Genomic DNA, 13,727 nt, shown 5'->3' with positions numbered 1-13,727 from the left:
AAGAGAAACCACCGTTATCAACAGATGAGTTAGAGAAAGCAGCCGCTTCCCTCTTCACGTCAACCCTGGTCCAGAATCCAAAGTTCAACATACTTTGCAGACAATTAGATTTTGCGTATACGTTAACAAATTTATGTGAACTTGATTAAATTTTATGCACAAATATATTTTTTTTTGCATTTTTAATGAATATATATGTGATTAATTATTTTTTTTAAACAAGGTTATTTTATTAATAATTATATATCCAGCAATGATATCAATTATAAATTGGAGTGTAAAAACAACGAGAACCATTTATATTTAGAATGTTACATGTATGAAAAAATCATAGTAGTGATCCGCAAGATTCAAAAGGTTGGCGACCGCTGCTATATATGACCTAACACAATTTTATTTTAATTACTCATCACAATAATCATACGCGTAGATTAAGAAAATCTAGGAAAACACAATCTGTGATGATCAATCGGAATTATAATTATTAAGCTCTTGGACAAAACATAAATTAAAAATTCTAGGGTCCATATGGGATTCAAACCCAGGTCTTTCAGGTAGGTATGGATTAATGATTTATACTATTGACCTATAGTGCTGTTTGTTATATTATATCATGCGTGCAAAGCGTGAATATATGACTGTGTAGCGCAAAAAACCCATTGTCGTGCAAAGATTCTACGTGAGCGACAGCTAGCATCGATGTCTAATTCAGAATTATTTTAAGAAAATGCATGTCACAATCCATAGGGACTTTGAACTCTTCCCTTTTCTTTATGGTATACATATAAAAATACTTAAATGAGCAGATTTTGAAAATATTAAAAGACAATAAAAATAAAAAAGGCCATTTCGAAAATTTATATTCAAGTAGGACAAATTGTTATGATACCTTAAAAAATAAAATTCATGGAAATTTGGTTCAAAATCCATCTCAGAAATTTTTGTCTCCGTGGAGGCAGGGCCGACTGTACGGGCGGTCGCTCGGGGTGTCAGCCCCAAGAGGGGAGCCATTTGATTTCATTTAACACAGTACCGATATCTCCTAAAAAAAATTTTGAAGATGGAATTTGAATAAAATTTTCACATCAAAATTTTTTTTAGCTCGAAGATAAAATTTAGTGAGGACCTTTTTTAAGCTCTCTGAGGAATTTGTTTACCTCAAATAAAAATTTTCCAAATGACGTTAGCTTTTTTTTTAGAGATCGGGGTGCTGAACATACGCGAGCCGGCGCTGCGAGGAGGATAAAGGAGGCCACATGGCCGCGGAAGTAAAAAAAGAAAAAAAAAGGTCATCACGGAAATTTTTATTCAATCTTGAATTTTTGTTCATTTTTCATTTTTGAAAATTTTTCAAGGACAACATTTTTCAGGACGTGGTCCCAAATAATCTCAAGTCATTTTCATCTCGAGAATATTCAGCGCCCTGGTCCAAAAAGGTCACCTTGGTAAGTAATTACCATTTGAGCACAATGGATTTTTAAACATGAGATAATGAGCATTAGAAGTTTTGAAGAGTGAGCTAAAATAATTGCATAAAACACTCAATATCACTTAACCAATACGCAGTAAAGAAAGGCTGTTCATCTTAAAAAGGAATCGTATTTCATAGAATCTTTAAGAATGCGCATAAATGTTTTTATGCATAAGCTCCAGATTAAGACTGTGGCCTGTAACAAAAAAATTTGCTGACCAGGATTTCTATATATATATATATATATATACAACCTTAACACGTTACGATCCGTTCACGCATTTTCGCGTGACACCGAAACTAAGCGATCATTTTGTTTACACCTTGTCAAGGGTTAAAAATAATTTAGCGTAAGCTCTTAAAAATATTATTTTAACATAATAAAATGACCTAAACTTTTATCAGGAGATGACAATATATTTATTTTGGTAGCTCAAAAAAGTCACATTTCCTCAAAACATAGAAATATATACATTTTAAAAATTCAGCGACCACAGCGGATCATAATGTATCAACATCAGGAAACATATTAGTGACAGTAATAAACTTAAAATTAAGTAAGCAAAAGCCAAACTTAAGGTTAGCAGAGAATATACAAATACAGCACTTATGCGAAGGAGGGGACAGATACTGAAGGGGAAATACAACATTTAGCTGTAAAGACATGAGAAACATTGTCTGTCTGAAACTATCACCTAATTATGTAGAGGAATTAATGAAACGAGCTAGAAATTAGAGGTAACTATAGACATCATATTCTGTGTATTTTGTTTTACAACACTAATAATTTATAAAAATAGCACAGATTTTAAAATAATCATTTAAAAGTCCTCACTTCTCGTTCATTGATTTGTATCGGTAAGGCCTCGTCTCAGGAGGCTCTCCGAGCGGTTAACGACCCCACCAAAGACTTGAGCGTGGCGCCGATGCCGCCGCCGGTATTTCCAGAACTATTTACACTACTGCTACGATTGCTTCCGCCGTTGCCGCTGCTGCGGGAAGTCGGCGCCGGCAAGGGAGCACCGCCTGGATGAGCGTCCAAGCATTTCTGATATCGTAACTGAAATTTATAATTAAAAAATATTAACCTTACATCAAACATAGTTCATTGATTGAACTAACCTTGCAAGCAGCCTCTATTGTTTTGCACAAAGCACCGCTAGAAGGTTCACAATGAAAAACGTGCGCTACGAACAAATCTTGAGCAGTGTGCATCACGAATGCACATCGGCGCACATCGCGCCCTATTCCTAAGAACGACAAGTAGCGGACTCTACATTCGGTTACGATGGTATCGTCCTGAAACGAGAATTGATCATATAGATAATTTGTGTTTTTGAGATGATTGATGATATGATGATAACGTACACTTTGTTGCAATATGGATATCATCGAGGGTGCAACTGCCACGTTGACGGGTTTCCACAATTCGCGTGGAACTGTCGCTGATAGTAAATCGATTGCGTCGTTCAATACCTCCATTCCGGTCGCATGAGACACTTCCGTACTTCCAAGGTATACTCCACGCAACACCTTTTTCGGCTCTTCCATTGGTGTAGGGAATGATTGAACTGAAATAGTACAAATATAATAAATTAATTAACATATACAAATCTGATTTTAGAAGATTCATTTTAAATATTCCTACAATAATCGTGTAATAGTAAAATTAGCCATTTATTATAAATCTTCCGTTGTAACATAACAGGCGTTACAACTGGGTAAACACAATCAACAACTACTAAATAAGTAGTGATACATCAAAATCGTAAATTAGTGATATATATAATTAATTATAAATTATTATTCCAATATATAATAAACAAGTGTCACTATTTTTACTTGATTTTATGTTAATCAATCATCAAGATATTCATCCCTAAAATTGGGAAAATCTAGGAAAACCTAATTTGTTAGGATAGAATGATATCATAGTTACATAATAATCAATAATTTTGATCAGCTTGTATTTTTCTTGTCAGAATTTATATTAAATAGGTCAGAATTTATATTAAAAGGTCAGAATAAATATTAAATGGTTAGAATTTATATTAAATGGATTGAATTTAAATTGGACTGGTCAGAATTTATATTAAATGATAAGAATTATTTTGACAGATGATCAGCAAAATAATATATGGTCATTATCAAGGTGTTTTAGCGCCAACTTGTTTAGTTAGGTTCGCAACATTGTCAGATCTCATCACAACAAGCCAAGCATGCTCTCCGTCGCTGCTCTGTCATTATTCTCGCTTCGTTCGTCACTCAGAATATATTCGCGTCCTACATACAATTAAATAGATTCGTTGAGAGTTAATCATGAGCGATTGCTGGTCAGAACAGATTCTGAACAACATTCGCTCACGAGCGAGATATTTTATAATAATATATATATTTCTAAAACAAATAAATTATTACCTATTTATATTTATGAATAAATGTAATATTTTTTTTAATTCATAAGAGCATTCTATATTTTATTCTGACCATATGCTATTTTTATTCTAACCATTTAATATTTATTCTGACCCTGAATAATATAATTATGACCAATCAATATTTTAATTTTTTCGTTCTATATTTTTATCCTAACCATTTGATATTTATTCTAACCCTGAATAATATAATTATGACCATTCAATATTTTAACTTTGATCGTCCTATATTTTTATTCTGACCGTATTCTATTTTTATTCTGAACGTATGCTATTTTTATTCTAAGCATTTGATATTTATTCTGACCCTGAATAATATAAATATGACCATATGCTATTTTTATTCTAACCATTTGATATTTAATCTTACCCTGAATAATATATTGTAATTATGACTCGGATGTTAATATAATTCTGACTGAAATTTGATTTTTACTCTGACCCAAAGTTGATTTAAATTCTGACCATTAAATTTGTTGCCATTCTTATCTCCCAGACACGATAGAAATTGAATCAACACGTCTATATGGGATTAAAACTTAGGTCTTTCAAGTATTATTCACCAAACTGTATTATGGATATGCGAATATTTTACCTGGCATCGGTTTAGGACGTCGCTGCTCTGTCGGTAAGTTAGTAGGACGAGCCGGAGGGCCCTGTAACGATCTTTCAATCATGATACGCTTGCATATGTCCCTCAATGTGTTAGCGATCGTCCTGGCCGGTATATCGCAGCGGAACACGTGACACATGTGACGTCTTGTAGATCGGTCCCGAGCTACATAAGCAAAGTCCCTGAAGAGAGAGAAAAATTATAGATCTGCAGTCCTTTTAAGCAACGCATTGCTATCGCTCAATACGTACCTCTCTCTAGTTTCGTTAATTCGCCCAAAAGTTAAAAGGAAAAACATTAAATTAACGTTAATTTTGATTTTTGAAATGAATTTTGAATATGGATGTGGTGATTTTTGTTTATTTTAAATTGATGCAATAAATTGGAACGTACCTTCCGTTATCTCTGCCCACTCCCCAGACCCTGATGGTATGAATCGGTTGTGTGTGAAGCGTTGTAAGATTTTCTGGATCCATTAATTTTAAAGCGCCTTCGTCTAAATCCATAAACAAATCCTTTCCCTGAAAATAGAAACGTATATTTGAACGACCATTGTAAATTTAATTAAAATAGTGTGAAATGCATTTTATTTACTATCAATGACGCACTTTATAAATGTATCTATCACGGCTTCAAAATAACACAGCTTTACATATTTATATCTATTACAGTAAACTGGAGAACAAGCAAAACAAAATTCTTCATATGCTGTGTACGTATTTGTATATAATATACATCCCTCACAAATAAAGTAATATTAGAATAATAAAATATACTCACATCTCCCCACCGCCCAACTACATCTAACAAATCGTTACGTCCGAGACTTAAATCTACAATGCATTTATTTACAGCGCGACTACTTCGTTCCGGTGTCAAATCTTCTTCGGCTATTTCGACCCAGCCTAGAGACCTTACGAAAAATCTAATAGCTCTAGAATCAGGTTCAGGTCTCGCCGGATAACTTCGTCTCCTATAACGATTGATACAAAATATAAAGTAACTGCTTAATTTTTAAACATATACAATTATAAAAATCATACTTAAAAGCCAACTCCTCTCTTCTCTTCCTGTCGTCACATTCTGTATCTAAAGCCGAACTAGTAGTACTCCGGATGACAGACGATGTCATCACCCCATCGTTAGGTACCTCGCTTCCCAATTCTCCGTCGTATTCGCCGCTGACCACAGTCGGAGCTTCTCTTTGGATTGTGCCACTTTTGATGTGCCAGTAATAAGGACCATCGTTATCTGAAGAAAGAAAATAACAGATAATAAATTTTATCATATGTAATCCATAGTGTATCAGAATTTGATGATCACCTTCGTGCTTTTCCCAGCCGGGAGGTAGTGAGACGTAATCGGCCGAAGGGGACGGATCTGCGGCCTGATAATTTTTAGGTTGGCGACGTCTTACGGGTACAGCGTATAAGTCGCCTAAGGGCCCGGCCGGCGTTCTCGGAATTTCGTCCTTCTCGGAGGCGGCCAAGTCGGCGCTGGTCTTCTCCGGCGGCGTAGACTCATCCTCGCCAACGTTTATTTGTTCCCTATATTCTTTGTCTGTCAAGCTGAAAATTAATACGAAACATATGTTTATTTATTGTATCAACATCTATTAGATTTTATTACAATAAAATCAATTATTAGTAAGAAAAAAGTTGGGTTTTCTATGTATTTCGATACTTTGCGGGAAAGAGGTTGAACTTTCTAGAAAACCTCCCTTCGTCTCAAGGTCAAAAAACATTGACGTAACTTCACAGTAATTTAGTAATTTCATTTAAAATAAGAACTAGTAGATCAATTTTGAGTGGAGATTGTTCAATAATCGTCATAAAGTTACATGACAGGTCTTTGCTTTGAGTGAATTATGAGACTAGCAATGCATCTAGCAAATAATTAACTCAAATTAAGAATATTGGAATACTTCAACTTATGAGACTTTTCTTTGAACATTTACAATTTTTTGTATGACCTTATTTTAGCTTCCAAATAATTTGTCACAGTGGTTATGTCATTTTAATATTGTTCATATGTTAAACCATTGGATAATAAAGGTACAAGGCTAATAAAAATAGAAACAATTTTTATTTCTTTGCCTTTCCAATAATCTGGTAAATGTAAAATCATCCACAAATATTAATAAAAATGCTAAGGAATTCTTGAAAGAGCTATACAGGCTTGGCCATAATAATGGAACACCCCAATAAATGTGTTATGACTTAAAAAATCGTGAAAATATAAATAAAAAATCGACAGTGTTTATTTTAAGCTTATTTTTAATATTTAGTAGGCACACCCTTAGCCATAATTACAGCTGCAACCCTTTTTGGCATACTGTCAACTAATTACTTGCAGATGGACGGAGACAATTTTCTCCATTGCATCTGCAATTTTTCTCACAGCTTAATTTTAGATTTGCAATTGTGTTGGGCAACCTTTGATTTTATTTTTTCCATAAATGCTCTATATGATTTAGGTCTGATGAGCGTAGGCTATACTAAAAGCACCAAACCCTGCTTTTTAGCAAAGTATGGCATGGAGCGTTTTCTTGCTGGAATCGGATGGTAGCATGGTCTGTGCTTGGAAATATTTTCCAGTAAGAATCCATTCAAGTGGATTCCAACATCGAAATATAAATGTCACTATTCATACTACCCTCACAAGAGTAGAGATTTCCTAACCCTGCTGCTGCCATATAACCCCCAGATCATAACGCTTCCGCCACAATATTTTACTTTGGGTACTATGCAACATTATGATTAAAGTTGCCTGCTAAAATATTTCGGTCAGATTATGCACTTGTAAAGAGTTACACATTATTTTAAAGGGTGCCAATGCTGTACATTCGCAACGGACAAAGAATGTCTTTAAAAATATTTGAAGTCTTTTGAGTCCTTGCAGATTTTTATCGTGGCACTAAAAGAAGAAGGAAGCATTAAAGAAAACGTCTCTCTATACGCTAGTTATACTATTTATAAAAGCAATTGACGGAAACATCAACATTGAAGAATAGATGAACATTAAGAAAAAATCTTGTCGTGTGATAGAAGTGGATGTCTTATACTTTGTTAAGTAACATGCTTACTAGTAGAAAAAAGCTGTAGATGATAGTAAGGTAGAATGGTTAAAAATTGTGTTTGGCATTTGTCACGCTCGGCGGTTTCTAATTTTGAAAATGACGGAAAAAGAATTTGTATTACAAATGGAATAAATTGTAGAGCAGTGAAGTGGTGAAAAGGACATGTCCAGACGATTTATGAGGACTGCAAAGACTTCGAAGATGACAAGAGAAATGGTCAGTCTTTTACATTGAGAACTAATGAAAATGTGATAAAAATGAAGACATTGTGCTAGGTAATCGCCAAATTGTTATTAAGGAGATTGCTGAAGAAGTTGGTATTTCGTTCAATTTTCAAAAGAAGCAGTATCATAAATAAATTACTTAGTTATTGTCGATTGAAGTCGCTGGTGACTTGCAAAGCAACAGGTTATGATATATTAGTTTGACCATGAAGAGATTTATTTATTAATTTATTTAGCTAATATAACATAACAAATTGTTTATATAACTATTTCTATAATAGAGTTATCTATAACTAATTTTTATGTTCTTATTAATAATCATACATTTGGTTTTATTCTCATTTAGTTAAAGCACATAATTTTTTAACCATCTTTCTATTATACTTAATTCGTTATATTATAAACAATAATACATTTTTCTGCTATCATATGATCTTTATATATATTTTCAGCAATTTCCATATTTATTATCGTTTCTCCGAATAGGATTAATTATTGTTTTATTGTTTCCATATCATATTCGGATCATTCTTTATTTCATCTATCGACATTTCATACCATTTTTTTCACTTTTCATTTATAACTTTATTTTCTATTCGTTTTGTTTTTATTATTTGAAATATTTTATATGATTCATCTCTTCCCTTTAAATTAAAGCATTAACATAATTATTAAACCACGGTTTTGTGTTGAATCGATATTCTGTTCTAAAATTACATTAACTTTTTATTTTACTATCCACAATATTCTAAAAAAAAAAATATGACCAAAAAAGCACGTCAAGTTCAATTGATCATCATAATTATACCGGTAGAGTCCAATACGATTCTCACAAATAGGTTTTAAGGGCAATAAGATGTATTACTTTACAGTTTTATGACGTAAGCATAAAGTGATCTGAAAAAAACTACTAAAATTGAGGACAAACAACTCTGGATTTTGCACCACGATGATACTTTATATAATTTGTAATATGTTTTCTAAATGAAAATGAAAGAAGACACCCAAATTGGTTACCATTTTTGTGTTTTTGTTTTAGAATATGTCATGGAATGACATTTTTAATACTAAAAAATAATAGATTTTCAACATCAAATCGAATATTTTTATAATCCTCAATGGATACCTTAACGTCATCGGAAAAATAAGAATTTGGAATTTAATAAGCCGAGATTAGGACCTTGTGGAGTTTTTGATGTGGCAATGACGATTTGGAAAGTATGATTAAAAAATTTAATCAATTTATAGGAAAACCCAATCAAAACTATTTTATTTTATTCAAAAATTAGGGCAAACTTTGTCTAAATTACATATGTATTTTTATGTCTTTATCAATGACATGTCATTCATAGAGAGTATGAACATAGGACCTAAATTGGATTCTTGCAATTGTACTGAAGATCGAAATGTTTTTGAAAATTTCAAGTTTTATAGATTAGTTATATTAATTATTAATCAGATACTCACATCTGCAGATCCGACGGCCCGAGCGGCGACTCCGCGTTGCCGTTGAGGTTCTCGCGCCTGCGGATCAAAAAAAGAAAAATTTGAGTCACGAGCCATTTCAGTCGGTGTTACCAGCCCGAAAAAGCGCAGACGTTGTTTATAAACACTCGGCCAGCGCGAGCGGCGTGAGTCATCGCCGTGGAGATCGATAGGCCGGCGCCGCGACGCCTCCCCCGCCCCTGCCACCCGTCGGGCGCTTCCGAGACGACACACACGCGATTCGGAATCGACGAGGAAAAATCCGCATTGTGACGGAATAGGACCGCTCGTTAAAAAATTCTAATCAATTCGATGTAACGAGCGTTTGATGCGTAGCGTTGGACGTGCGTATCTTTTGACGTTCATCGCGGATCGAGGCGCGCGCGTTGACCCAGGTTTGGTCGCCCGGTGCGCGATGACCCGTCAACTTTGGGGGAGTTGCACAATGTTTTAGAGCGCATTTCGAGGGATTCGTCAACAAGTTGACACACTTAACTGAGACATTTAACCATTTTTTAGCACTTCTTTAAATTCATTTTTAGTTAGTTATTAAAACACAGGTTATTTAAAATGCGTCAAAATGATTAAAATAGTAAGGTGACCAGATTTTGAAAATTTCAAAGGACACTAAAAATAAGTTTAAAAAAAACATTTTGCACAAAAAAAGAGCGCAAAAAAGTATTTTTTTAATTTTGAGGATAATCTTCTTCAACTGAGGACGTCTTACCTTACCTTAAAAACAGAAGTAAAACAATTCAAACTGATTATATTTTTTTTTATGTTGAAAGTTTAGAAATTTTGGCCCTTGTCAAGCTGGGCTAAAATACAAGTGTTTCTTGGTCCCTATGTCATAAAGGAGCAAAAATAATGTTCTAATTCACTTATTGTAATTATTTTATTTTTTTCATTTGTTGTCTCTAATAAATATTTGAATTAATTATTTACAGTCGAAGCAACGTCTAGCGTTTGGCCTCCGTTCACAAATCCCACTCTGATTCTCCTTCTTACCAGTGGGTCGGGCCTATTTATACGGTTACATAAAAATTGAGAAATATCCTACGATAACATAAACAATAATATAATAATATATATAAAAGGATATTTAAGTGATAACATTATCTGTATATTTATAACACCTAGAACCCAGATAACGTTTAAAGTCGCACGAAGAAAAAGCCACCGAATTCTCCTCGAGGAGAGAAGCTAAACAACACCTAAACCTTTTATAACTTAAGACTAGAAAATTAGAAAAATCATCGAGACTTTTAATCACTTAATTGTGAAACAATTGGGTTTCTCAAGCTCTACAATTAGTGGCTAACAATTAAAAACCAGAGTAATTTGTAATAACCATTGAAGCAAAAAATGTGCTATATTGACAAAAAAAACTCGAGAAACTTTAAGCGGATATAAGAGAATTTTAATCGAAATTTTAATATAGCCTAACATTTTTGCATGCAAAAACCTTTTCCGTGCCCATAAATATATTCAAGCAATTAGGGTTACCGGTCCGTCTGGCGTCCTTGCGCTATTTCCCCTTGCCTTATTATAATACTTCATACGCAAACACAAGGCGTTATAAAACGCCTGTTTGTTTTTTTGTTGTTTTCTATCTCAAAAAGGCAATCTTGGCCTACGTTTTTTTTATCAAGATCAGATTAAAATGTTTACCTCCTTCTTTTTTCGACAATTTGATTTTGTTGGAACTGAAATATGCATAATTTCACATAATTAATTAGCACTCTTGAGCATAACGTGAGTCAAAACTGTGTGATTTTAATTGGACACAAGGCCATTTTTTTGTTTTGGATTGAGTTGATGATATAATTTGCGGACATGATTGAATTGAAGACACTATATTTCGACCATTAGTCTAGGTATAATGCACTTGATGGAGAAGAATCTACAGATAGTTCAAGTTGTGGACCTTAAAGAGTGGGAGTGTAGCAAGATGTTTACCTTCTATTGTCCGTGAAGTCATCGGGATCGTACCCATCCTTCGTTCCTATGAGCGGCAAGGTCCTCGGCGTGACCCCGTAAAGGGCGAGGGCCGCGTTTCTGTTGAGGGCATCGTCCAACCTCGCCGGATCCAGATGGTAGTTGGGGTTCTCGTAGGACAGCAAACCGTTCTCTGCAAAGAGACGAACATTCGGTAAGTACACAGATGACAAAGAATAATGATAATCTAATCGCGTTCCGCCCACTAGGATGTTGCGCCAGATGCCTGATGGTATTTATATTATAATCTGCGGTTCGATTTCACGGAACGTCTAATTCGGGCGATCCAGATGGTAATTGTATACAAGCGCCTAGAAAGGGGCACAATAATTGAAAATGCAAAGAAGCGAACGTCGTTTTTTTTTTTTGGACAAGTGGAGCGAACGAGCGAAAGCGAATTAGCGGAAAATAAATGTACGAGGCGTGATTAGACATTGAAGAGAATGTATTATGTTACTATAGATAAAGAATAAGTGGAGTGATCGCATCCGTTATTTTGATGGTCGATGTTAAACTGAGCGACGGAATCAATTATCAATTTTTAAGAATGTATTCTATCAGCGACTTATTCAAACATAAAAAAATGTGTCTGGCAAGCTTCTTAAGAAACTAGATGGCTCTTGAAATGAGAGCATTTTCGAGTGCTGACGTCCTGGCCGCAGCGGATAAGAACGAGGGACGCAATCGCAGTCATCTTTATGCAATAAATTGTCCTAACACTTGTAGCAAAAGTACATTACATGGATATTTGAGAAATTTCATCTGAATCCTTCCTAACAGCAAGACGTTCTTCGCTTCGTTAAGATTCCAGACAATGAAACCGTATTCAAAAAAGCTACGAACTAAAGAATGAATCTCAAAACATGCATATGTTGAGTTTGCTTATATTATTCTCAGCGATTCTTATATTCTGCAATATGCAAAATATGATATTTCTCGCGACATATAATTTATCTATAGCCCATTGATTCCATTTTCAAGGTTTCAGTACTATAAGCTTAAACTATTGTTAACTTTAGTATAATATTTATTTAGATAAAATACATGCTGTCCGAACAGGGGGACGGCTGGACCCCAAAGAATTATTACAAATCTTTTTTGACAAAAAACAAATAAATGGCAAAATTTGTTATATGCATTCGTGTAATTATTATACACGTAGAGAACGGAGATTTAAGGTGACTAATACAAGAAAGACGATGACCGGATTACTGCGCAAACAAAAATTGCGCATACATCTAAACATATGTGATTGTTTGATTGTCAAATATATTTTACTTTAATTCTAACCGCTTTATCCTTTTCTCTATTTTTAAGTAAAAATTTGTGTAATTATAAAAGTATATCATACCAATGTAAATTATTAATATAAATGTAAAATATTTTTAAATTACAATTATATCTACATATTTTATATATACAAACATTATTTTTTTATATAGATATATTGATCTATTCCTAAATATAAATATTATATTGATCATCTATGACCAGAATTTTTGATTTATGAAATTTTCGTTTGCATAACAATGACCGAACCATGAAAGACCTGGGTTCGAATCCCTTTTAAACTATACTATTTTTTAATTTCAATCTTATCTGAAAAATCGTAGTGATTATTACATTATTATACATCCGATCGATCATCACAGATTAGGGTTTCCTAGATTTTCCTAATCTTACGGATGTATATCGTGACTAAGAAGTTAAAATTAAATCGAGCTAGGTCGTACTTAGTGACACATTTTAATTGTCAACTGTAATGATAGTTTATTATTAAATAAAATATATGTCATAATACAATGTAAAAATTACAATTTATTATTAACAGGTGATCTATAAATTCAATATATTTTATTATTTTATATGAATTGTTTTTAACTTACATTTATATATTTTAAATCGTATATTACACATAAAATAGTTGATTATTATCTACTTTATTTGTAAGTAATGTTGATATTTTATGAAAATAATAGAGTAGATGTTATTCTCCTGGTATAAATTTGTGTTTGCTAAATATTTATTATAAATAAGTGCTATAAATAAGCACTACTAAGATACTAATGAATACATGATTTTTACCATGTAAATAATTAAATATATTCTACATTAAATTTAAAAACATATAGTTTGTTACTAACGAGTTTTTAAAAATTTTCTTAGTTATTCTTTAGGATGCTGCTAAAACATTGCCACCCTTTACACTGATATATATGTATATATAATTCATACTATATGTATATAACATTGATTGCCATCCGAATCTAATGAAGACGTTAAACTTTATTTTACATATGTATCTACTATCGAGATTGTACATAAAAGTATCAATTAATGTGATATGAAATGCAATAAAAAAAACCTGAATAGATAGTGATACATGAAATGTTTTTAAAGAGAAAGAAGCAGTTCATATCTG

At 33.2% G+C, this 13,727-nt stretch overlaps 1 protein-coding gene across 3 annotated transcripts in view; it reads right to left on the bottom strand.

The window, feature by feature from the left end:
• Positions 1 to 13,727, bottom strand: part of LOC148235648 (protein Fe65 homolog) — a 77,506-nt gene that overhangs the window by 4,112 nt on the left and 59,667 nt on the right. For all 3 annotated transcript variants that reach the window (XM_088184267.1, XM_088184268.1, XM_088184269.1), the window contains 10 exons: positions 11,267 to 11,438; positions 9,290 to 9,346; positions 5,843 to 6,087; positions 5,563 to 5,770; positions 5,300 to 5,492; positions 4,913 to 5,040; positions 4,502 to 4,701; positions 2,840 to 3,042; positions 2,594 to 2,770; positions 2,307 to 2,531 (listed from right to left, as the gene is read on the bottom strand). In XM_088184267.1, the coding sequence (XP_088040393.1) occupies positions 2,343 to 2,531; positions 2,594 to 2,770; positions 2,840 to 3,042; positions 4,502 to 4,701; positions 4,913 to 5,040; positions 5,300 to 5,492; positions 5,563 to 5,770; positions 5,843 to 6,087; positions 9,290 to 9,346; positions 11,267 to 11,438 (1,772 nt within the window). In that variant the 3' untranslated portion in view covers positions 2,307 to 2,342. The remainder of the gene's footprint in view (positions 1 to 2,306; positions 2,532 to 2,593; positions 2,771 to 2,839; positions 3,043 to 4,501; positions 4,702 to 4,912; positions 5,041 to 5,299; positions 5,493 to 5,562; positions 5,771 to 5,842; positions 6,088 to 9,289; positions 9,347 to 11,266; positions 11,439 to 13,727) is intronic.

Source organism: Plectrocnemia conspersa, unplaced genomic scaffold (assembly GCF_051122295.1).
Source record: "Plectrocnemia conspersa isolate PC_06_02 unplaced genomic scaffold, ASM5112229v1 ptg000004l, whole genome shotgun sequence".
NCBI lineage: Eukaryota > Metazoa > Arthropoda > Insecta > Trichoptera > Polycentropodidae > Plectrocnemia > Plectrocnemia conspersa.
This window is presented reverse-complemented; position numbering and strand designations above follow the sequence as displayed.